We start from the raw sequence: 25,160 nt of genomic DNA, 5'->3' as shown, positions 1-25,160 counted from the left end.
TGGAATACAGTATCACAGGTTGTATGTCAAGGCTCCAGTTTGGGGCCAATCCTCTTCTTATTCTACGTAAATATAAATATAAATTCCCCATCAGTTCTATTTGCAGATGATACTTCTGTTTTAATTGAAGATGCTGATGCAGAAAAAATTTGAGATTCATTTTTGGCACAATGGATATCTTAGAAAACTGGTTCCAGTTAAATGGGTTGAAACTGAACATTGCAAGAACCCATTTCATACATTTCAAAACCAAATGTGTGGAACTTAAAATACAATATAGGAATCAACTTATGAAAGAAGTTGGCATTTATTTATTTATTGTCTTTTTTTGCATATAGTCACCAAATGGTGTCTTTTGCAAACGTCATAGCATTTTTATACAATTTTTGTACAAACAGTAGGAATTTGCAATTCACATTTACAAGAAGCCACTTAAGGGTGACACACTTAGCAATATATGGTACAGTACTTCATAATTCAACATACAGTTGTTACATAGTATAGGTATCTGAATTTACAGTGTGTTGTTACAAAAATAATATATATTACAATCACCTCAGAATAGTACATCATATAGATAGAAGAGTTAGGCATACATTTAAGAATAGCTACACTTTAATATCGGTATTCATTCAGTGAGTACAAACATTTGAGAGTTAAGAATGATTTTAATTCCCTTTTGAATACTTTACCTCTGTGGCATCTTACAGCACTTGGCAGTTTGTTCAATTCCTGGGACTAAATGTGAACAAGAACTTAAGCTGGAATACACATATTGACTTCCTATCAAATAAAATATGCAGTTTTGCATTTGCAATGCAAATACTAGCAAATTCCACTGACCTGAGTACACAAAAAATGGCTTGTTGTAGATATTTTGAATGTGTTATAAGATACAGTATAATTTTCTAGGGAAGTCAAGTAGTGTACCTCGAATACGGAAACTGCAAAAGCAAATTATCAGATACATGTGCACTAAACAGCAAACAGAGTCTTGTCAACCATTATTTTGGAAACTAAAAGTCCTAACTGTTCTCGCTATATACATTTAGAATCATTCTAACCACACATATAATAGAAGAAATACAAATAATTTTATGCTACCCACACATCAGTTGAAATTATGTGCATGGAGTCCACAGTATTTGGGGATGACAACATATAACAAGTTAAGGACCAAAAAATATTTAATATGGAGCCAGAAATTTTAAAAATGAGGCTACAGCAGATTCTGTGGGAGAAATGCTACTATCCAATAAAAGAATTCGTAGAGGATGAAATGATAATTTGAGCAAGGGGTAGCTAAGTGTTAGGTGTTATTGTATCTGTATATAACAAAATTGTATTATTATTATTATGCTGTTTGTTAACATCAGCTGTTCTGTGTTTATGGTGAAATGTTACTACAATTTTGATGTGTCTCCTGTATTTGAATAAAATGATTTAAATTATGTACATTATGAGACAATAAACCACAGTATACAGTTCAGGCTATGGCAGTTGACTTTGAGTGTAAATAAATGTAACATATTGCGCATACAGAGGAAAAGAAATCCTCTACTGCACTACTACACTGTTGATGGAAAATTGCTGGAAACGGTATCTACCATAAAATATCTAGGAGTGACCTTAAATGGAATGATCACATAAAACAAAGAGTAGGAAAAGCAGATATCAGACTTAGATTCATAGGAAGAATCTTAAGGAAGTGTAACTCATCCTTGAAGGAAGTAGCATACAAGGTGCTTGTTCAACTGATTCTTGATTATTGTTCATCTAGCTGGGAGCCTTATCAAATAGGAGTGATAGAAGAGAGAGAGAAGATCCAACAAAAAGGGGTGTGTTCTGTCACAGTATCATTTAATTGACATGAGAATGATACAGAGATGCTCAACAAACTACAGTGGCAGACGTTACAGGAGAGGCAAGAGGTTTACTATTGAAATTTTGAGAGAGCACTCTCTGGGAAGAGTTAGATAAGATACTACTTCCTTCCATACACATCTCATGAAATGACTATGATGAAAAAATTCAAGAAATTAGCACTAATACAGAAGCTTACTGACAATCATTCTTTGCATGCACCATTTGCAGTTGGAACAGATAAGTAGGTATCAGTCAGTGGTATCAGAAGTCCCTCCACTACACATGCTCATGCTCATGGAATATGGTGTAGATGTAGATGCTGTTGTTAGTTAGCATATGTGTGCAGGTTGAAGGTAATCTAGCAACAATATGTTGGAAAAAATGTTACTATCAATGATATGTCCAGGTTTTCATTAGTTGTTAAGATGTTCTATGTATCTGTATTTTTACAAATGTTGTTATTTAAAAACTTTTGTATTTTTGCATCACATTGATGAGACTTACACTACCCCTCTTGGTTCTGATGATGATAAGTTGGTGTGTGTGCCCAACAGCACACCTCATGGTGGGCAAAGTTAAAATATCATAGCATATGTTTAAAGTGTTTCCTCTTAAAACAAACCACCACAGAGGCAATTGAGTACTGCCTATGAATGAGATCAATATCAGAAAATTTATCCTAAGTAGTTCAACATGATTGCTATCCAAAATTTTAGTCTCCAGACTTTTTGTAACAGATTTAATTCTTTGTCACAATACACTTCTATAGTAGTTCTATTTTGTTCAGCATTAGAAGCAGAATTTTATTGTCTGTCATGTAAAGATAAAAGTCATTAATTTTCACCACAGGAGAGTTGTCAAAATTTGCAGTTGTGTTCTTAAACTACTACAGCTGAAGGAAATGTTGGTTGTAGTACACACATAAAAAAATGTTTTGCATCACCTCGGTTCCATGAGTTCTGGAACGTGTACAGAAAATTGGAATAGAGATCAATATAAACATCATTTCTGCCCTTTTTATTGCTCATGAAAACCACACATTGCATGTTGTACCACCATACAGCGAGACCTTCGGAGGTGGTGGTCCAGTTTGCTGTACACACTGGTACCTCTGATACCAAGTAGCACCTCCTCTTGCATTGATGCATGCCTGTATTCATCATGGCATACTATCCACTAGTTCATCAAAGCACAGTTGGTGCAGGTTGTCCCACTCCTCAATGGCGATTCGGCGTAGATCCCTCAGAGTGGTTAGTGGGACACATCGTCCATAAACAGCCCCTTTCAGTCTATCCCAGGTATGTTCATTAGGGTTCATGTCAGGAGAACATGCTGGCCACTCTAGGTGAGTGATGTTGTTATCCTGAAGGAAGTCATTCACAAGATGTACATGATGGGGGCACGAATTGTCATCCATGAAAATGAATGCCTCACCAATATGCTGCCGATATGGTTGCACTATCAGTCGGAGGATGGGATTCACATATCATACAGCCGTTATCATGCCTTCCATGACCACCAGTGGCATACATCGGCCCCACACAATTCCATCCAAAAACAGCAGGGAACCTCCACCTTGCTGCACTCACTGGACAGTGTGTCTAAGGCGTTAAGCCTGACTGGGTTGCCTCCAAACACATCTTTGACGATTGTCTGGTTGAAGGCATATACAACACTCATTGGTGAGGAGAACGTGATGCCAGTCCTGAGTGGTCCATTTGGCATGTTGTTAGGCCCATCTATACCGCAATGCATGGTGTCGTGGTTGCAAAGATGGACATCGCCATGGAGGTCAGGTAGCCTATTATGCACAGTTTGAGTCGTAACATGATGTGCTGTGGCTGTGCGAAAAGCATTATTCAACATGGTGGCACTGCTGTCAAGGCTCCTCCGAGCCATAATCCATAGGTAGCAGTCATCCACTGCAGTAATAGCCCTTGGGCGGCCTGAGCCAGGCATGTCATTGACAGTTCCTGTCTCTCAGTATCTCCACCATGTCCGAACAACATCACTTTTGTTCACTTCGACATGTCTGGACACTTCCTTTGTTGAGAGCCCTTCTTGGCACAAAGTCAAAGTAACAATGCAGACATGATCGAACCGCAGTATTGACCATCTAGGCATGGTTGAACTACAGACAACACGAGCCGTGTACCTCCTTCCTGGTGGAATGACTGGAACTGATCAGTTGTCAGACCCCCCCCCCCCCCCTGTCTAATAGGTGCTGCTCATGCATGGTTGTTTACATCTTTGGGCAGGTTTAGTGACATCTCTGAACAGTCAAAGGGACTGTGTCTGTGATACAATATCCACTGTCAATGTCTATCTTCAGGAGTTCTGAGAACTGGGGTGATACAAAACTTTTTTTGATGTGTGTATAATAAGAAAATGGTGATTAACTGTGTAAAATTGAAGAGTATTTTACTGCACTTATAGTATTACATTGCCACCCTGAAGTAATATTTTTTTCTCCAAAACTCGTTGGTTTTCATGCATGAAGCATGTTATTTAAAATGCACAGGGAAGGAGTACTTGATATCTTATAATCTCTGAATAACAAATGATACGAGTCTGTTGGTTTTGCATCATATGTTTTTCAAGTTATTCTTCTATGTAATTAGTGTTTGTGATATATACTCACTCACTCACTTCTGTGTCACCATCCTCATGATTATATAAAGTACAATCACCCACAATGCGACAATCTTCCAAAGAAGAAGGACCACTAGCCTTCACCCATAAGTGAATACTACAATCGGAATTTATCTTACAACGTCTACGACAAGACAAAGACAAACTCCCGTGCGGAAAAAGGTAGGAACCCTCACTAGCAGTAATAATCTCAGAAACAGGTATAGTACGATAAGCTAAGATTTCCCGACTTTCAGAGGATTCCAAACCGGCTCTACCTGCATTGTTACAAGCAACGAAAGCTACAGTTAGCCATCCGTTACCCAAACTAGAGGAAGAAGAAACTTTCATTAAAGAAAAAGTTAATCTCGCACCACAAAATAAAGTAGGTCCATGAATAAGAACAAATTGAGCAGTTTTCGAAACTCCTCTGGTTTCGTTCTTTTTACCCTTCCCAGAAGATGTCGAAGCACCAAGAGTGCCGTCCACATTGACAAGCGATTTGTAAACCAGCATTCGCCGGCGACGACGAAAATAGCGTTTATGCATCATTACTTCCAGATGTAAATCATGGGATCTGTGGCAACTGTGCTGCTTACATCACCAGTGCCGTTCCTGATATGTAACAAAGTAGTTATCTCCTAATATAGTGTAGATGGATGCCACTGTAAGGGAATGGCTGAAGCTGTAAGATCCAAATACCACCCACAGGACTCCTTTCCTCCCTTGCCCCCCCCCTCCCCCCCTTCCAAATGCAAGAGATCCCAAATAAACCCCTGCCAAACCATCTTCAATCCTGGAACCCCGTAGAGGCTGCAGTCACTAACAAAACTTCCAGATTAAAGAAGACTGGCAATGAAAATGGAATGCAGTATCAATAGATGAACATGGTATCATAGACCCAATGGTTGCTCCATTAGGATTGAATATGAAGAGGTGCACCTGGACCAGCTTGAACTGAATTAGAACTAGCCATACAAAATGCAGTGCCGTGTTGTAACAGTGGGGACTATACAACAGCTGCATCTGTGGCTGTGGAGTTGGTGGCCACAATTGTCTATATTCACAGTCTTACCATTCTGGTCATAATCATAAACTGTCATTCAGTAGGCTGCCAAGTTGTATTTTACCTACTTTCATGCTGTTCTTTTCTTTAACAATGGAACAGTAATACCACCTTCAATCTTCTATGGCATGATATCAGTTTATCATAACCTGTTCACCATTTAAGCCATGTATGTCCATGAAGATCTCAGCAGTACTGTGAGAATACAGCATACAACCCATCTAGACTTAATGATTTACCTTTTTCAGATTTGTAGGCACAATCTGTAATATGTCAGCCTCAGTGGTTCTCAGTATCAATCTTTTCACAGACATTTTTGCATAGGTACTCATTTATGACTTGCTTGTGGTATTAGTTACTATAATACTTATCTGTAGTTAAGATATCAGTCTAGTTCATCAGTTTGTTTCCCTCTTCATCATTTACTTCCTCCAAAGACACCAAGTTGTGATGCTGTACCATTAAAAATGTAGATCTATGGTTTCCTCTGTGGGTACATATCAGCACTGTGGGTGTTCTTAATTCCTTCCATATGTGTACATAAAACAGTTGTTATTTTATTCATATCTCTTGACACTATATAACTTCATATTTGTAGTAGTACTGTCAGCTTGTTTATGGCGATGGTCTACACTTGACCTCTCTAGATCATCTTCTTGTAGAACGTCTAAACTGGCAACTAACAAAGTTGTGGTCAAACATACTTCAAAAGTGCCAAAGTTATCTACACTGGCAGGAACCAGTCTTTCATCATCTATTTCTTATATGCATGGGGAATTCCTATGTACATAACACCATGGTGCATGCAAGACCTATTCTCTTTTTGTGGCTCTACCACATACATCACCTTAACAGGTTGTTTCATGTCCACACTCACTCAAAGCATTTTCTGTGTGCCTTGTGGCAGGTTATCATGTGAACTGAGTCTTCATGATTTCTCTTATAGTTTAATTGGTTTGTTGTATATGATAGACAAACCTTGCAGCTGTTTATCACTGGTGACAGTTTCCCTACGTGGAACAATGTTCCCTAAGTTCCAACGTGTGTCACCAAAGATCAGCTTTAGCCTGATGACTAACCAGACAATTCAACTCAAGGAGCCAATATTCATTTGGAATCGTTCTGCCCCAACCTCAAAACACAGTAATATTGCCTCCAGTGACTCTACATCACTATTACTTATGCCATGCAGCTTATAACATGGTGGGTTCAACTGCTTCTCAAACTCATCATGTATACATGTGCCCCTGGGTCCAAAAAAATGTACACTTATTACCATTCACAAAGCCAACTAAGACACACTCTGACTCTGCATTTCTTCTTGCAGCATCAACATTTAGTGGGAGTGCCATCTGTTGGACATGGAGTCCCTCTTGGTGTTCAACAGGTGACTATTCTGCCCTCGTCCATTACTCCTTCTGTTCCTAAAATCTCAGTGTTGCTGCTCACCCAAGACACACCTATCACATCATGGTTGGTGACACTGCCTTTGGATGTTTTCTGAATGTTCACATGTATAACATTTTAAGTCTATGGAGAAAGCACTTCTTTTTTCCTGCACTCGTGTTGTGATATCTATCTCCTAAAGTTCTGTAGCCATCCTAATGGCAGTAGCCAAATCTTTCAGTGTTTCTGCCCATATCCATCTTTACATGTTGCGTGGCAGTGTCTTATAAAGGCACTTGGCACCCTTTTGTTTGATCATTCTCCACTAGCTCATATGTGTTTGCATTGATCTTTCTGTTTCTGTTGACAAAACTGTCTACTGTCTTGTTCTGCTTCTGTAACACACGAGTCGGCTGCTCTCAAAAAAGCCTCATACTGTTCTGTTTCTTATAGCTTTGCACAAGACCTTCCCTTAGCTCCTCAAATGTAAGTGCATTCCTCAACCCTTCACCGTACCTAACAAGTGCTTTTGCTTCCCCTATCAAACGTAACTTACTCATCTATTCTACTATATAAAGACAAGCTGTTGTTTAACATTGTTACCAGAAATCTCTAAAAGTACTGGAACAATTTACTTGAAATTGATACATGATACTGTAATGAATGTTCAGACAGACATAGGCTATACATTTTTAATATATGTGATATGCGTATTTATATATGTAATATATAAAAGGAGAATGTTTTTACCAATAATCTTGAAATGTTCTTGACCAATTTACTTAAAATTTGTATGTGATACTCTACTGAACATTTGGACAGACATATGCTACATATTCTTTTAATATATAATATGTAAGCATATATTTAATATAGATAGGGGAAATATTGTTAGCAAAAATTTTAAAAACTCTTTGACTGATTTACTTCAGATTTTTGCATGATGCACTAATAAACGTTCAGATGGACATAGGCTATATATGTTATATTATGAACAGATTTTTTGTTAAAACCAACTTCAAGAAAGAAAATGGTGTGCTGTGCTGTGAAAATGTGTGTTTTTTTATTTCTTGCAATCAGTTTCAACTACGATAGTAAGGCATGTAAACCATTAGACAAATTGTTTTTCACACATTCTTTCTCCTTATATATAATTTCAAACAAAATTAGTAACACAAAAATGTGCTGTTTTGTTTTCTTCATTGCTCTAAGTTTTATAGAAAACAGGAAAAGTGTATTTAGGGCTTGCCAGCTTATGATTAGAACAATACTACACAATCTGAATTGTCAGGATTTTGTAATCCTGCTCATTTGCAGATTTAAACTATGCAAAATACTGTCATTGAAGCTACTATCCTCTCAGATCCTGCAGCTGGAGAGGTCTCTCTCACTCCCTGTATCCCATTCATTATAAGCGACTTCAATCACAAATGAAGGTTTAGTTTGCAGTAACAATACACAAGCCTCAAGGTGAGAGAGAGTGATAAGAGAATATGTGGAGATGGGGGAAGGGAGAGGAAATGGACATAGAAACAGAGGAGGAGGAGATGGACAGAGAGATAGGAGAGGAGGTTATTCACACAGAGAGGAGGAGGAGGAAAGAGGTGATGGGCACTTTGGGGGGGGGGGGGGGGTTTACTTTGAGAGTGTATATCCAGTTTTCATTTATTTAGCAATTGTCAAGGATTGCCAAGTTTGCTAGTTTGTAATAATTTCATGTCTGTCTAGAATCCCAGTCTAGCAACTTCCATCAAGTCTATAAACAATACATCCTTTGTTGGTTTACCAGAAAGTGGGTAACCAAACTTGTGACAGCTGCACCTAAGGAAGGAATAGTTAACTAGATGAGACTCCATGTTCCCTCATAGCAGCTAGCTGCCTATGCATTTCCAAGTTATCTGTTTTCAACTGCACTTCTTGGTTTATAAAAGACTTAATCGCTTCCCATTTGGAAACCCTCTTGGTCTCAAACTCCAACATTGTGAAACCCCTGTCCATCAAATCACATCATATGCAAACAAAATACAATAACCCAACACATCTGAAGCATCACAACACAGAGACAACAATACAGTATAGATAATCTGAAATAGTTATTCTAAACTATACATCTAATCATGCACCACCTTGACTCCCTATATTGCCTAGCAAGATGGTCATAAGAATGACGTGTTATTCTGTTTAGATATACATAACAAATTATAAATTTATGTTTCTGTTTACCAATAAAAGATGTCATAGAATCATTGAAATTTGCTGAAACCTGCTGCAATTTTATCACAATATGTCATATGATTACTACATTTTGTACTGGCTACTGTTAATATTCAGTAGTTATTATTAACATATAAAATTGTTTTCATCAGTCATTCAATATTCTTCTCCGCTGTAAAATATTACAGAAGAAATATGTCCGTGTAATGAAACAGCACTACCTTGTTATGCACACTGAACACATTCATATCAAAGTACTGAAATATTTTATAGATTACAATTGGAAACAGAACAGCTTAGTTACTATAGCTCTAGCAATGAAAGATGATCACTCAGTTACTGAAAAATATTGTAAAATCGACAGAGATGCTGCAAACGCAGTGAGTATGCATAAATTTAAAATTGCATATGAGTTGAGTAATAATAAAGGGCAGTTTAGAACAATGTGTACATTTGTTCCCTCATTTAACTGGTTATTCAAGATTTTGTGACCAGACTTCAAACTTATGCATTCCAGCACTGTGTTAAGCAGTTTTTTCAGTTATTATGAGTTCATTAATGGTGTTTGTATTTTTTTCATTATGTTTTGGTATCCTTATCTCTCCTCTTGCTGGTTTTCAATTTTCAAATTACCACATTGCCTTCCTTCAGTGTTACCAGTTGAGGTGTTGCAGCAGTGAAGACACTGCTCACTCTGGAGGAGTGGGGTTCAGACTTCTGTCTTGTTGTCCAGATTTTGGTTTCCTGTGATATTCCTCAATCAGTTAAGGCAAGTGCTGGGACATTTTCTTTGAAACGGGCACATTCAGTTCTTTTTTCTGTACTTGTCTGTTCTGTCTCAAATGACCTCATTATTAGTTGGTCATTAAACCCTAATTTACCTTCTTTTCCTTCTTGCTATTCCACTGTTGCATTTACATACCTGTGTTTCCTTTCTACCCAAAAAATTGGCATGCACATTTCCATCCATGTATGCATAAATACACATACACATGATGAGGATGATGATGTTGGTTTGTGTTGTGCTCAACATCATGGTCAGCAGCACCCATACAAGTTCCCAGTCTTTCCATTCCAAGTCTCACCTCTTCCCGAATGATGATGAGGACAACACAAACACCAGATGGAGGAAATCCTCAATCTGGCCAGGAATCGACCTGGGACCCTGTGATCCAGAGGCAGCACCACTAGTGACTAGACCATGAGCTGTGGACATATACACATGTATTACTGTGCATTTGAATACTTTAGTTGCATCGTACACAAAGCACCCTGCAAATGAATGTTCTCTTTACATTACTGTCTATGTTTCCCCTAACAGTCTACCTTTGTCTTGCTGATTTGTACCTTTAACTCTCATATTGGAATACCCCCATTTCCCTCACACCTTTAAAACAAAATGCTAGCAACTTACTAGGTCACGCAAAGCTGTTGCATAAGTGTAGTGGTTTTCTTATCCTTCTGTTATCTCTAAACAGCTTTTGCTTCGTACTAGATCAAGCATATCATTCCTTATTTCATCACCTATCCTGTTTGGAAGTTTCCCTCTTGATTTTTGGTTTATTTGACTTGATTACTACTAATTTTCCCCTCATTAATCACTGTTTACTTTGGACACTTCACACTGGCCAGAAAAAGATTAGTTGCCTGTGTGATTATTAAAAATTCTATATCTTCAGAAAAACTTCAGTGACACCTAATATTCTCAGTTGTTTTGTTCATTAAATTGTGATGTATCTCCAGATATTTCTTTTCGAAAGACACAGATGAATTCAAAGTTTAGAAAGCTGTATACTTCAGTGAATTTACTTTATCTGTTACTTGAAAGTTAATTTTCAAAGTGTTTGATGACATTTCCATAATTATAGTATTCAACTATTTAGTTCTTATGACTAATGTTGTTGTTATCATTATTCCATTGCTGAAATGGAGAAATTTTTGATTTCTCAGGGGTGTACAGTGTGACACAGAACATGGAACATAATGCATTTTGAATCTGCCTGAGGTTGAAATGTGGTATGTCATCAAAAGATTCATTTCTTGCAAAGAAGATTTCATTAGTAGATAAAGGGGTGGGACAGATTAGAGGCAGTCGTATGAATTTGATAAATTATAAAATGATTGGCCATTTCTCCAGAGAACAATAAGAGCACTTTCATAGATGACTGAACGAGAGAAAAAAAACCTGATGTGAACTTGGAAATGATGTAGTAATAGAAATTAAAAATTAAATTTAAGTAAGCATATAAAAGTTTCATATTAGAATAAAAATCAAACCTAGGTTCCCATTTACTGCCACAGACATGCCACCTCTTACATTATTTCCCTCAGTTTATTACTTCTGCAAACTGATACATAGCATATTGTGACAGGTAACTTGTTGATGGAAAGACCTTTTTGTTTCAAAGCTGAACATATTTTGTCTTTTAACATTTAAAGAAATTTCTAATGTTTTGATCTTTGCATGTGGCCTTTATCTTGTAAGAAATTTCAAGCACAGTTGGAAATACAAAAGCAATATTTTACATTAATCGTAGCTGTATTTTATAAGCTGATATTACTGTATAGTTATTTTTTTAATATATGAAATTTGCAAGGGGATATTTCAGCCTTTTGCTGCAAAAAAGGGGGTATACTTTTAAATCTAGTGAAAATCTAAGATGCATTTTTCAACAGTTATCACTTTTTGAATGTAATTTAAATATATCTGCATTTTAGGTCTGTATTTGTCTTATTCTGTCTTTCATTTCAAGGATACATTCTCACAACTGCATGAGTAAGGTCTGTAGAGAGAGGAATTTCAATTTGAGTTTTGTGTTTGTGTTAAATTTTCCATCCTGCATTACAGTAGCTGTATCATTTGGTAAACACTATTTAATTGTTTTAATTTACATTTGGTCTTAGTACCTTGCAACAGATAATTAGGACTTTGGTATTCTTGTATGCTTTATACTGGATCACAGTGCATGCACCCATATGCAATCAATAGTGAGTATCCCTGGATAATATGTTGTACAGAGTGTGATAGAACTGCTTGGGTCAGACAAATGAGGAAATAAATGTCCAGGTGAATACTGTTTACTGTTAAATCATTTTTGCTGATTTCCCTCAGTCCTCTACAATATACAAATAAAATTGTCAATTTTTGCACTTGAATTTTTCAAAGTGAAATTTTAGAATGACTGTACCATTTATCAAAGTATGTCAGAAATTACACTTAATCTACTCATATGATCAGTAAACAATAAACCCTCAAAATTGAATTACTGTCCACAACAATGTATGAAAATAGTCCTCTGTAAATAGCTCAAGTACTTTATCCTGCTATAAAGAACACTTACGACCATCAGTGTTTAGTATCAGTTTTTAATTTTGTGGATTTTTATAGTTTGTAAAGATTCATTATTCAGTAAACATACACTCTGATGGACTTTAATTATAGCTTAAAATTTATTGCACTACATAGTGGGTGGGAGAAATTTTTATTGCAAATGAGTGTTGAATTAGAAACTTGATAGATATGTGAAATAAGCAATACATAGTATTGCAGAGTGTAAGTGTCAAGAACTTTTGAATCGGTTAGCTGTCAGTTTGAACAATGAATGATATTGTAAGACAACTGCTGGTAGAGCCTTAAACAATCATTGGAAAGAAGTTGGAATATCACAATGCAAAGACAATAAAAATTTTAACTTTTACTACTCAGTGTTGCCTGCCCAATTCTGATATCTCTTGGTCATAATAATTTAGTCTAAATTTGTGGAAATGACAATAATTGTGCTTACATCAGGTAAATGGGAGACCCTAACAAAAAAAAAAAAAAAAAAAAAAAAAAAAAAAAAAAAAAAAAAAAAAAAAACTAATTAGAAAGTATTGCCAAAGCTTAAATAACGGATAATATAAGGGGTTACCAAATGAAAACGAGACAGATGAAAAATGATAAGTAAACTATTTATGATTTCAAAAGTAATCAGTATAATTGTTAATACATTTATTCCACTGTGGGACAAGACCATCAATGCCTTAATAGAAAAAATGTTTGTTTTGTCTATAGAACCGTGGTTGTGCCCAGGCGTGTACCACTTCATCTGAAACTAATCAGGGGCCACAAATGTTTTTCTTCTGGGCTCCAAAAATATGGAAGAGATCAGGACTGTATGGAGGATGTGTAAGGGCTTCCTACTGAAACTTCTATAGTGCAGTTGAAAACACATAGGCAACATGTGGGTGGGCATTATCTTTCAACAGAATGATGTTCTCCATCAACGTTTCTGGGCATTTGGAGCTTATGTCGTTCTTCATTTTTACAAAGTGTCCACATATCGCTGTGCATTAATTGTGGCACTGTGTTCCAGGAACTGAATGAGCAGTGGGCCCTTGCAGTCAAAGAAAAAGGTCATCAAGACATCCACAGCACTGGCGTGCCTATTGTTTCAACTGAACTGCAGACATTTCGCTGAGAAACCCTTACATGTTCTCCATTCAGTCCAGATCTCACCCCATGTGACTTCCATATTTTTTGACACCTGAAGAAAGGCATTGGAAAACAAAACATCGATAACATTGATTTGCTTGGAGGGAGGAGGGGGGGGGGGGGGGGGAGAACGGAGGTGCATGCCAAGGTATTACCATAGTTCCAGTTCTGTAGGTAACAACTGCAAACATTTTCCAAGACAGCATTGGCCATCTTGTCTCACAATGAGATAAATGTGTTAACAGTTAAGGGAATTACTTTTTAAATTATAAACAGTTTACTTACTTTTTTCCATCTGTATAATTTTCATTTGACTGTCACTTATGCATTATTTTCCTACCACCGTAAACTGGAATTAACTTTTTCTCAACTTGAGTGATTTTTCCATAGTGTAATGTTCATTGAAGTCAGTTTTGCTTGATGCAGTCACTGTGATAAGACATTTGCAAGTCTGTTGTGATGTTCTAAATAAAAACATAATGATTAAAAAAACAGAAGTATTATATTTATTGGCAAGAACTGATCCTTACTTACAGGTTCTGCTTGGTATCCAAATAGTTATTAATCATCTTACTGAGACTGCTAGTTCCAAAACTATGTTAAAAATTACTTTACTGCATATTTTCTTAGTCATGTAGATCTACTGAATCAGTAAGTTAGTGAATCGTTAATAAAAGATGATGAGAGTCTAAACTGGTTTGTTCAAATGTTATAAACAGCCAATAATGTGTTCATGACATTACTGAGAAGCTGCTCGAAACTGTATCATCATTTGTTACCTAATATTTTTCTATAAGCGTAAGATGTCCATCTGTTATGGGAAAGAATCATTTCCAAATGAACTGCTGTGGTGATGGATAGATGGTGAAAAGTTGGCCAGCAGAGCATGAAACATTTTAAAATGTTCAAATCTCGGAAACTTGAAGACAGCACCAAGTGGAGAGTGATACTGTCTATTTGAGTATCTTGCTTGATGAAGGAACATTAAGAAGCTAGCTGGTCTATACTTTGAATTTTCCACAAGTTGTCTTTCTTTTTTGCGAGATAACAAAAGCATTGAGTGTGTGTGAGCAGAGAAACAGTTTAATGGTGTCATGGTAGGAATTATTAAAGTACTTTATGATGCATAGTGTTACTATTTCTACAAAACTCATTGAAAATTATTAAGTTTTTGTTCAGTATTCATGCAGTTATGTCAGTAACTGATTTTACTGTAATCCCTCTAGCATTAAATTTATTCTCTGTTAAGAAAATGAATCTATGAAGTGTGTTCTTCTCTTCCCATGCAGGTCTGCAGGTGGTGCTGAAGTCCATAATAAAAGCAATGGCACCACTGCTGCAGATTGGTCTGCTCGTATTGTTTGCCATTGTCATTTTTGCCATAATTGGGCTCGAATTCTATTCAGGGGCCTTACATAAATCCTGTTACAGTTTAGAAGATTTCGGTGAGTAGCCTTAATGCTTTTTATGTAGCTGCTCTTTGTGTTTCACTTTTTACTGATTCATTGTAAACTTACTAAATGAGTCCTTGAGAAAATTTCAGGCTCCTTTAATACAAAATTAAAGGTACAAAAATAAAGAAATGGATACGGCTTCCAACGAAGATAATATATTTGTGTTGTTGTTAGCGTCTTTGAAATTGATTGTTGCATTGCATTGTGTACGACATAGAATGTGACACAAATCTGCACAGGGGAACTTCAGAGGATAAAAGTAAAAAAGCATCTATTTATCAACTCCTAAGGCCTGAGGGAAACTATAGTCATACATGGATAAACTCAGGCTTTTGGAAATACTAGTGATGTCTACTGGAAAAAAAAGAGTCTTTTTTTAACTTTTTAGGACTGTATGGAAAATTAACCTAGCATGCAAAGGCAATCAGCAGATTAGAATGAAATGTAATGCAACAGACAAAATTAGAAACATGGTAGATCAACAGTGACAGACAAGATAGCTTGCAAGGCAGATGTTGTGATGCAGAAACTAGGAAGAAAAGCATTACAAAATATTACAAGTAAAATAATTAAAGAACATGTCCTGGATGTATGGTCAGTGAGCGGACATTGACACTATGATATATTGTGTCAGATCTACTCTTTGTTTACCTACAATTATGTCATTTTGCTTAAGTGTTAAGGTTTCTCTTCACATCTCAGTGGAAACTTGGATAAATTAGGATCTGTCTAGATGGTTTCCATTACTTGAGGTAAGAAGGTAGCATATTACAGAAAGATTATTGGCTACAATGAAGGTAGTGTTGCAGATTATTGAGCTGTGGAGAATTTAGGGTCCACTTAAGAGTGTGAATGTATGCACTGTGTTCTACATGCTACTCCCTCACACAGCACACATGATGGCTGATTGCATAATCACCTCAAAAGGTGTCACCCCTATTTGGTGTAATGTGCAACATCATCAGATGCTCTCAAGAAGAGAATCTTAATGCATGTCTCTACAGGCACCAGACATGAACATTCTTGCCACGTAAACATGGGCCATATGACAACCATCACCAGTCTTCACTGTAGACACCATTCATGTTCCAACCATATTTTCTTGTGGACTGTTAACTGGGTGGGCCACTATGGTATTGAATAGCCTCTCAGCTTCGAGCTTGACTATCAGCTACTGCCCTTCTCTCCAGATTGGCCAAAAGTTTATTGATTCTCCATTTTGAGGAAAATATTGATATGCTTTAAATACCTACGACAACTTCCAAACGCCTTTCAAATGCAGCCAAACATGAGACTGAGACCAACAGAGTTTTTCCTTGCATTTCAGCCCCATGTTTAAATGCTTTCTACCTGCTGACTGATTGATTTCACTGGTATGTGCAACAGGTATGCATAATGATTCTTTGTGGATATTATGTGACCAGAATCAAAAGTTGAAAAAGCATTAACAGTTTTTGATCACTCACTGCAAATGTTTTTAGTAACCTAAATTAATACTGTTATTTGTAAAATTATTAAAGTTTCATGCTGGTATGTTATGGAAAAGAAACAACTCCAGTACTCTGTGTGTTTTTCAGATGTTATAGTTAAAGAGGGAGATTTAGAAACTCCTTGTAATGCAGACAGCGAGTTGACTGCACCAAGAGGAAGTTATGTTTGTGATGCTAATATTTCTACTTGTTATGAAAAATGGGATGGGCCAAATTTTGGAATAACATCATTTGATAACATTGGCTTTGCAATGTTGACTGTATTCCAGTGCATTACTATGGAAGGATGGACAGCCATTCTTTATTGGGTAAGTGCTTTACATATTTTGACATATTTGTTTTGCTGCAGAATCAAAATGTTTAATCTCTTTTTGTGTGTAAAACTATTTTTTGTGGGGAAATAGCAATATTGATGAGTGGAATCACTAATTAATGCTTACTATGCAGTCTCCCACTTCATGATATTTTTGCAATGTTGTCCAGGTCACGTGAAAAATTTTCAGGTGTTGTTAGAAATAAAAAAATAGTGAAGCATACTTCTAATGCAGTAGATCTCAGTATATAACCAGCATTACATTGATTGAACAGATCAGTTACAATTAAATAATATAGATCATTATTTTGAAGATAAATGAAATAACCATTCCCACCAGAGTGAATAGTTATGACCTTAGCAATAAAACGATCAAGTACAAAAGCAAACCATGGTATTTAGTAGCTTAATTACTACAGCATTAGAATATGTGTAACATCACAGACATTGAAAAAAAGTACTGCAAAATATCCATTAGGACTAGCAGAAATAATCTCAGAGAGTTAATCATAAGAGACTACTGGAGATACAATGTTTCTCGTACTTTTATTCACAGGTTTTTTACGCATATTAATCACTCAGTAGAAGAAGAGTTCATCCTAAGTGACAAAAATGTGTTCACACCCAGCATGTATCCTGGGTCGACCTGTGATCAGTTTGCAGAATATCTGCTGCACAGCTTACTCCACTAGGATACAGGGGAAGTTTATTTTGCAGTGCACAATTCCATTGTTTCCACATGTGAGTGGAAGGACTGTTGGACAGTTTCTCTCTTCTCTGTTGTTCTGACAGTGGTGTCAGTGTGGCTGATATACCAAGTGTTCAAGCTAATGTAGTGATGGTGACAGGAAAAACAACTCCAAGAAAGAAAATGAAAACTATGAACTGAGCAAATTGAAGAATAAAATTTTACACAGTAGCAGAAAAAAAGTCCTGACTCTGTTAAGAGTTATTTTTGAAAACAGATCTCTGTCAAAGCTGATACTCTAAAAGAGAAAGGTATTGATACAGGGTGGGGCAAATAAAAGTGGTCCAGAGGACAGAGTTCCAGGGTACAAAGAAACACAGAAGAGGAAAGTACTAACTTGACTATGGCAGATGTTGAAAGTGACCACCATTCATCTCTTGGCACATTTTCTGGTGTGCGGGCACATTTCAGAATGTTTCTTGACTTGTTCAAAACAAATCCTATCTGATGCCATTTCCAGACTATGCGTTGCTGGGAACTCTTTGCTGGCACTTTGATACCATTAAACTTCTCAGCAGGTAACTGACCACACCATATCCACAACCTTGTTGTCACATAAGATTCCACAACGAATACCTGGTGCTCCACTGTGAGTACCATCATCCACTTTGGACTGCTCTACTCACACTGACACAGCCTACACAATGCTCTTAACCATGTGGATCACATGGCGGGCATACACGTGGTGTGCGTGTCATGGGTTGTGGTTATATGCATACATTTACGTCCAGTTATATCCAATCATCTAGTCATATCCACTCATCCTCACCCTGTTGCTTACAGATATTCATGTGTTGGCCAAAACAAGAATTTTGTGGTAATGTACTTTACTCTATGCCAATCATTTGAGGAAACTGGACATACATTTCTAATGCAAGTGCACACAATCTTTCCATGTGACACAGATTTTGCTATAATAGGGAAGTGAATGCAAGTCATTTATTCACCTTGACAATGGGTAGAATTCATAAAGGAGAGCCAATAGAATCCATACAAAATCATTGAAATGATGGTGAATTATTTTGATTTTACTAATATAAATGCAGTGTTGGTAAGAACTGGTAGTAGTAGGTTAGGCATCACTGTTTCAGATGTACAGACATAAATGTGCAGTGTCTTTGAAATTTTATTTTATTTATATTGTTTAAGAGGAAAACATTGGAGGTATTAATTGCAAAATGGACTTACAAAATTGAAGAAGAGAAATTTGTTAACATCTAATATAAATTTAATTATTATGAAGTATTTTCTGAAAGTATTTGTCTGGAATGTAACATTGCATGGAAGTGAAACAAGAAACATAAGCAGTATAGACAAGAAGAGAAAAGAAGTTTTTGAAATGTGGTAATGTGGAAGAATGCTGAAGTTTAAATGAGTGATGGAATAACTCTGGTAATAAAAAAGGACTGAATCAAATTGGAAATGAAAGAGTCTTATGGAACAATCTGACTAAAAGAAGTGATCTGTTGATAAGACACTTCCTGAGGCATTAAGGAATAATCTGCTCAGTGTGGAGGGAAGCGTGCAGGAGGATGAATTGGATGGGGAGGAGGGAGGTGTGAGGGTAAAAGTTGTTGAGAAACACTAAGACTTGACTGCAGCAAGCAGTTTCAAGCAGGTGTATGTTGCAGTAGTTAGGCGCAGATGAAGAGGTTAGCACAATTACAATTCTGATTTTCATTCTATGTATTGGTGTTCTTTATGTGTGTTCATTGTATAATAAAATTACATAATTGTAGACATAAGAAAGAATTTTCAACCAGTAAATCCTCATATGACATACACTATCTATATATGATGACCAGTGTTGTTCAAATTTTGAACATCTTCAGATCTTTAAAAACAAATAAAATACATGCCACGTTTCACCCTACAAACCAGTAACTAAACTGAAACACACATGTGATAAATATAAAAGTGTATACAGTACCACTGTAGTTGCAAAGCAACCTAGCAGTTTTATGTACCATGCTCAGCCTCCATATGTCCCTAATGTACATACTCTACCTGATTAAAAGTATCCGGACATTGCTATGTAATGCAGAATTGACCAATAGATGTTATGAGGGGTGGACCTGCCATTATAAAAGGATGCAGAGAGTACTGTGTTCTCAGTAGAGAAGCAGTAACAGTGGAATGCATCAGTAAGCAGAGCTCAATCACTTGAACTAGCCATTGGGTTTCACCTGAGTAACAAAGATATCAGGAACTTTTGAATCCTTCTAAAACTGCCCAAGTTAGTTATTGGTGATGTGATTGTGAAGTGTAGATTAGATTAGATTTACTTTCATTCCAATTGATCCGTAGTGAGGAGGTCCTCCAGGATGTGGAACATGTCAGAAAAACAACAATACATGACAAATATTTACAACTAAAACAAATAAGCTAATGTACCATTCCACAGGTCCCAAGTGGAATGATCGTCATTTTTTAATGAACACTAAGAGTCATTTTACAAATACTAATGCACTGAATTTAAAATAAAAAAGTTTTTTATTTATTTATAAGGTAATACAACTACTGTAATACTTATTTACAATGAACACATTACTGCACTGAAATGGTGCAGAAGTTAGATTATACTAACACACACACACAAAAATATTCAATGAACACATTACTGCACTGAAATTGTGCAGAAGTTATGTTGTACTTATATACAAATCAGTTGGTTTTACTAAGAAATTCATCAATGGAGTAGAAGGAGTTGGCCACCAATAAATCCTTTAGGCTTCTCTTAAAGTGAATTTCATTGATTGTTAAGCTTTTTATGGCTGCTGGCAAGTTATTGAAAATGTGTGTTCCTGAATAATGCACACCTTTTTGTACAAGACTAAGTGACTTTAAATCCTTGTGAAGATTATTCTTATTTCTAGTATTGATTCCATGAATTGAGCTGTTGGTTTGAAAAAGTGATATATTTTTAATGACAAATTTCATTAAGGAATAAATATATTGGGAAGCAGTAGTTAGTATCCCTAGTTCCCTAAACAGGCTTCTGCAGGATGTTCTTGAGTTCACACCACATATAACTCTCACTGCACGTTTTTGTGCCCGGAAAACTTTAGCTTGGCTTGATGAATTACCCCAAAAAATAATCCCATATGACATTATGGAATGAAAGTAAGCATAGTATGCCAGCTTTTTCATTTTTGTATTCCCTATGTCTGACAAAATTCGCATTGCAAACAGAGATTTGTTAAGACGCTTCAGAAGTTCTGTGGTGTGCTCCTCCCAGTTGAATTTATTATCAAGCTGTAATCCCAAGAATTTAACACTGTCCACTTCTTCTATCTTCCTGTCATCGTATGTTAGACATATACTCTTGGGACACCCCTTACAAGTTCTGAACTGCATGTAGTGTGTTTTTTCAAAGTTTAGTGACAAAGAATTGGCTAGGAACCAGTGATTAATGTCCACAAATATTTTATTGGCTGATCTTTCTAACACTACATTTGACTTGCTATTTATTGCAATGTTTGTATCATCGGCAAACAAAACAAACTTGGCATCTGGTAATGTTACTGATGAAAGGTCATTGATATACACAAGAAAAAGTAAGGGCCCCAAAATGGAACCTTGTGGGACCCCACATGTAATTAGTGTAGTAGGAGCACTAATAGGGGTCCAGATACATTTGATCAGGTAATGTGAGACCTTAAAAGTAACAATAAATAATGAATAACTAAAAAAAATTATCATAGTCTCTTCAGTATCTGCATGTAAAATAATTTTTTATGCTATGCCTAAAAGGTGTTTTGAAAAACTTATTTATCAGCCAGAAATGTGAATTATTGAAACTTCTTTTTATTCGAAACTATCTCTAGTTGCGACGAGCTCATTTTTCACTGAGCCACTTATATTTTAACATTGTGTTGGTAATGGGATTTGCCTATGAAGAATGACTGTTAGTTCAGCAAAGTGTACATTCATTTTGTGGTATGATCTCGTAATTGATCTTTGTTGGAAAAAAATGACAGAAGGTGACTGACAGATCTAACTGGCAGGGTCATGGATCTTTTAGATATTAACTGTGTCAGATAATTAGAATTATATTTATTGTTTTTGCTGTAGCATTGGTAATGTCTATGTGATTATTATTGCTGTTGTTATTATCTTTATCTTCATCATCATGTATAACAATTTGTGACAACGGCACATTGACATTTGTGTGTTGCCTTTTTCTATTACCAAAATTTGTGTGAGTGTTTATTTTTAGGTATGTTTAACATAAATATTTAGGTATCTATTATTTTGTTAAATTTTGTCCTTTTTTTGTTCAGAAAGTTGTGAGAATTGTCTTTGTGATCTCATTTACAGAGTGTTCTTTGCACTTTATGGAGATTACTTCTTGTCTTATCTACTGTGGTTGCAACTTTAAGTACACTATACTAAGTTGAAAAGTCAAGAAGCTAGTTTATGCTGATTATGTGGATCCCACTTCCCTGCACAGTTGCTTGAAGGGCTTAATATTTTTCATTTCACTTGATGTGTACTGCATTCCTGAACATGACAAGTTGCTAAAGGAATCTCTCACTACACTATGCGATCACAAAACAACTGTAGCAACCGTAGCGATTATGCCATATAGACTGCCATGATTAACACTGTCTTTTGTCATTACTTCTTCTAGTGATGAAGAAACACATTCTCACAAAAGAGCATGGCAGGTGGTATGTGATGCATGGCTTCTTGGAATATCACAATTGAATTACAAATATGTAAAGAGATAAAATATTCTTATAGGTTACAGTTTGCATTTGTGTAATAATGCATCATATAGTGTATGGGGGAAAAAAACAAAATAATTATAAAATAACACATACAAGTATGGTGTTGTGACATATAATGTACTTGTTAAATTACAGATTCAGAGCTTTGGGTTTAATCAGTCTTAGGCACTTAATGGTCTTAGAACTTTTTCTGGCACTTCGTGTGCAGTTCGCTTTGCTAAGTGCTTTGATAAGTAAATGATATCAAGTTAATTGAAGTTCAAGTTCCACATTTAAGTGCAAATACTCTAAAGCTGATAGTGTGAAGTCAGAAAGAAACAGTCAGATACCATTTTCAGTTGAGCCATTCATAGTGGTATTTGAACCAAACATTGGCTCAGTGATTGATTTGTTTATTGGTTGGGTATGTTGCAGCATGAAAAATGCTTATTTTCAGAGCTAATTGCATAATTTTGCTGAAAACGTAAGTTTATCCCCAGTGTTCCACATGATGAGCTCTTGCATTTGAAACTGTGGGTACTGTAGGGCATATATGCAATCACTTTCACTGTTATTCGCATATTCTTGATCACTGGACAGTATTTACTGAAAATGTTAGTTTCTCTGATTTTAATTCCATCCATATAATATGGCATTCTCATCTCATATTTTCTTATTATCACATGTGTGGTTTATATTCCATATTTTCTACAATATAAATATTTCTTTTGATTTCAGACAAATGATGCACTAGGTAGTTATTTCAACTGGGTATATTTTGTGCCATTAATCGTCCTGGGTTCCTTCTTCATGCTCAATTTAGTTCTTGGTGTTCTTAGTGGGTGAGTAATCTGAAGTAAATACACAGTAACAATATTTATATGTTTAAAGTAATTAATATCTTCATTCTTTATTGTAATGGTTTTAATGTATTGAATTTAATATTTTTACCATGTATATCAATCACTTTGATCTTGTGAGGATGCACAATGTTTAAGACACTGGATTTTTATCTCTGAGGAGAGGAATTAATACCTGTCCAGCCTTCCAGATTTAAATTCTCCACAGATGCTCTAAATCAATTAGAGCACTAGATTTCTTTGAGAAAGATATGGGAAATTCCTTTCCCATCTTTATCCAGTCATAGCTTGTTTTCCATCTCTAATGACCTTGTTGACAATCAGACAGTACAGCCTAAACTTTTCTCTTTTTTTTTTAATTTATTTGGTTTTGGTTACTTTTACTAAATTGATACAGATGTATTTGTTGTAGAAAATTAGCTGTATAATTTGCTTATTTTCCTAAAATTCTGTAATATTTTATCAGTTGTGGACCACATTCATGCTCTGTATGCGTAGGAGGGTAACTAATGCGTCAGGTGAAATAAGTGAAGGTGTGCTGATATCTGCTACACATAAAAACAGCTTCTGACATAGTAGGCAGGCTGGTAAAGTATTCATTCAAAAAAGAAAATTATAGCTTATGCTTAACAACAGTTTCTATATTGATGATAAATGGGATATTTGTCAAATGAATCTGATTGCTGATTATATAGCTGGGAAACTATAGGCAGAACAACATTCTGAAGATGCTATAACCAGAATTTATGATTTCTAAAAAGCTGTAACTAGTATTTTCAGTGTGGTATATGGGTTAAGGTGATTGCCCACAGTTATGAATTATTGTAAAGCAAAACGTCACTCATGACGTGCTGGTTGTGGGTACTGACATTAATATTCATTCAGAAGTAATAAATAACACACTATATATTTTATTCCCTGTTTTCTATACCCTAATTAACACATACTCATATGGCAATTATAATGCACTAATTATGTACAAATGAAATGTATCATCAGTTTCATTTAATGGTGGGAGCAAGTTGTGTTTGTTTTACAAATAATTTGTAACATTTCAATCTGTATGTATGAAGCAAACTTTATTAATAAATACATTGAGCCATTTAATAAGTTTATTGTGTGAACTTATCACACAAAGTATTTTACCATGAGTGAGAAGTGTGTGACATGCTGTAGGATCGTTAGTTCCGGGGTATGGTGTGATGGGTGCTGTTGTTTCTTTCATCGGGGCGAATGTAGTGGCGTGGGAAATGGGGACATAAATGAGGCTCACCAGTGGTATTGTAGGATCTGCAGTAGAGATAGGAAAATACTGCAACAGGAAGGGAAAATTGCAGCTCTTCAAGCTGACCTAGACAAGGCAAGGGAGGATCTGGACAGGTTAAAGAGGGAGAAGGGTGAACAGAGGTGGGAAGTGGCAACAGGTAATAGAGGGGAACAGGCAAAGGAGAGCATCAGACAGCTTTGTCATAAATCTTGAAAATAGATTTGACCTGTTGCCTCAGTCAGAATCGGATGAGCCTCATGTAGCTGAAGCTGTAGAAAGGGCACAACAAGCTTTCAAGGACTTGAAAAAGGTAGGGAAATTTGTAAAGAGAAAGAAAGTTCTGTTGTTAGGTAGTTCCCATGGTAGAGGTGTTGGCCAACTACTGCAGGAAAATCTAGGTCCAGAGTACCAGGTCACAAACTTTTTCAAGCCTAGTGCAGATCTGGGTCAGGTAACAGAGGATGTAGGTGCTTTATGCAAGGATTTCACAAAGGAGGATGCCGTGGTTATAGTGGGTGGTCCGGGAAATAGCATTGACAGAGACTCTGAATATTCCATAGAGAGTGACCTGGTGAAGATAGCATCAGCAACGAAGCATACGAGTGTGGGATTTTTGTCTGTGTTGAGACGCCATGATCGGCCTCATTTGAACTCTTCTGTAGGGAGGGTGAACTTGGAG

General features: G+C 36.2%; 1 protein-coding gene across 1 annotated transcript in view; it reads left to right on the top strand.

Annotated features, from left to right (window-relative positions):
• The window catches only part of LOC126249257 (voltage-dependent calcium channel type A subunit alpha-1), a 373,047-nt gene that overhangs the window by 61,778 nt on the left and 286,109 nt on the right, over window positions 1-25,160 (top strand). Inside the window, exons 4-6 of the mRNA XM_049950912.1 lie at window positions 14,927-15,082; window positions 16,669-16,889; window positions 23,093-23,196. Of these exons, the coding sequence (XP_049806869.1) occupies window positions 14,927-15,082; window positions 16,669-16,889; window positions 23,093-23,196 (481 nt within the window). The remainder of the gene's footprint in view (window positions 1-14,926; window positions 15,083-16,668; window positions 16,890-23,092; window positions 23,197-25,160) is intronic.

The sequence above is a fragment of the Schistocerca nitens genome, chromosome 3 (assembly GCF_023898315.1).
Source record: "Schistocerca nitens isolate TAMUIC-IGC-003100 chromosome 3, iqSchNite1.1, whole genome shotgun sequence".
Classification (NCBI taxonomy): Eukaryota; Metazoa; Arthropoda; class Insecta; order Orthoptera; family Acrididae; genus Schistocerca; species Schistocerca nitens.
Note: the sequence above shows the minus strand (reverse complement) of the source record. Positions and strands in the feature narration are given on the sequence as shown.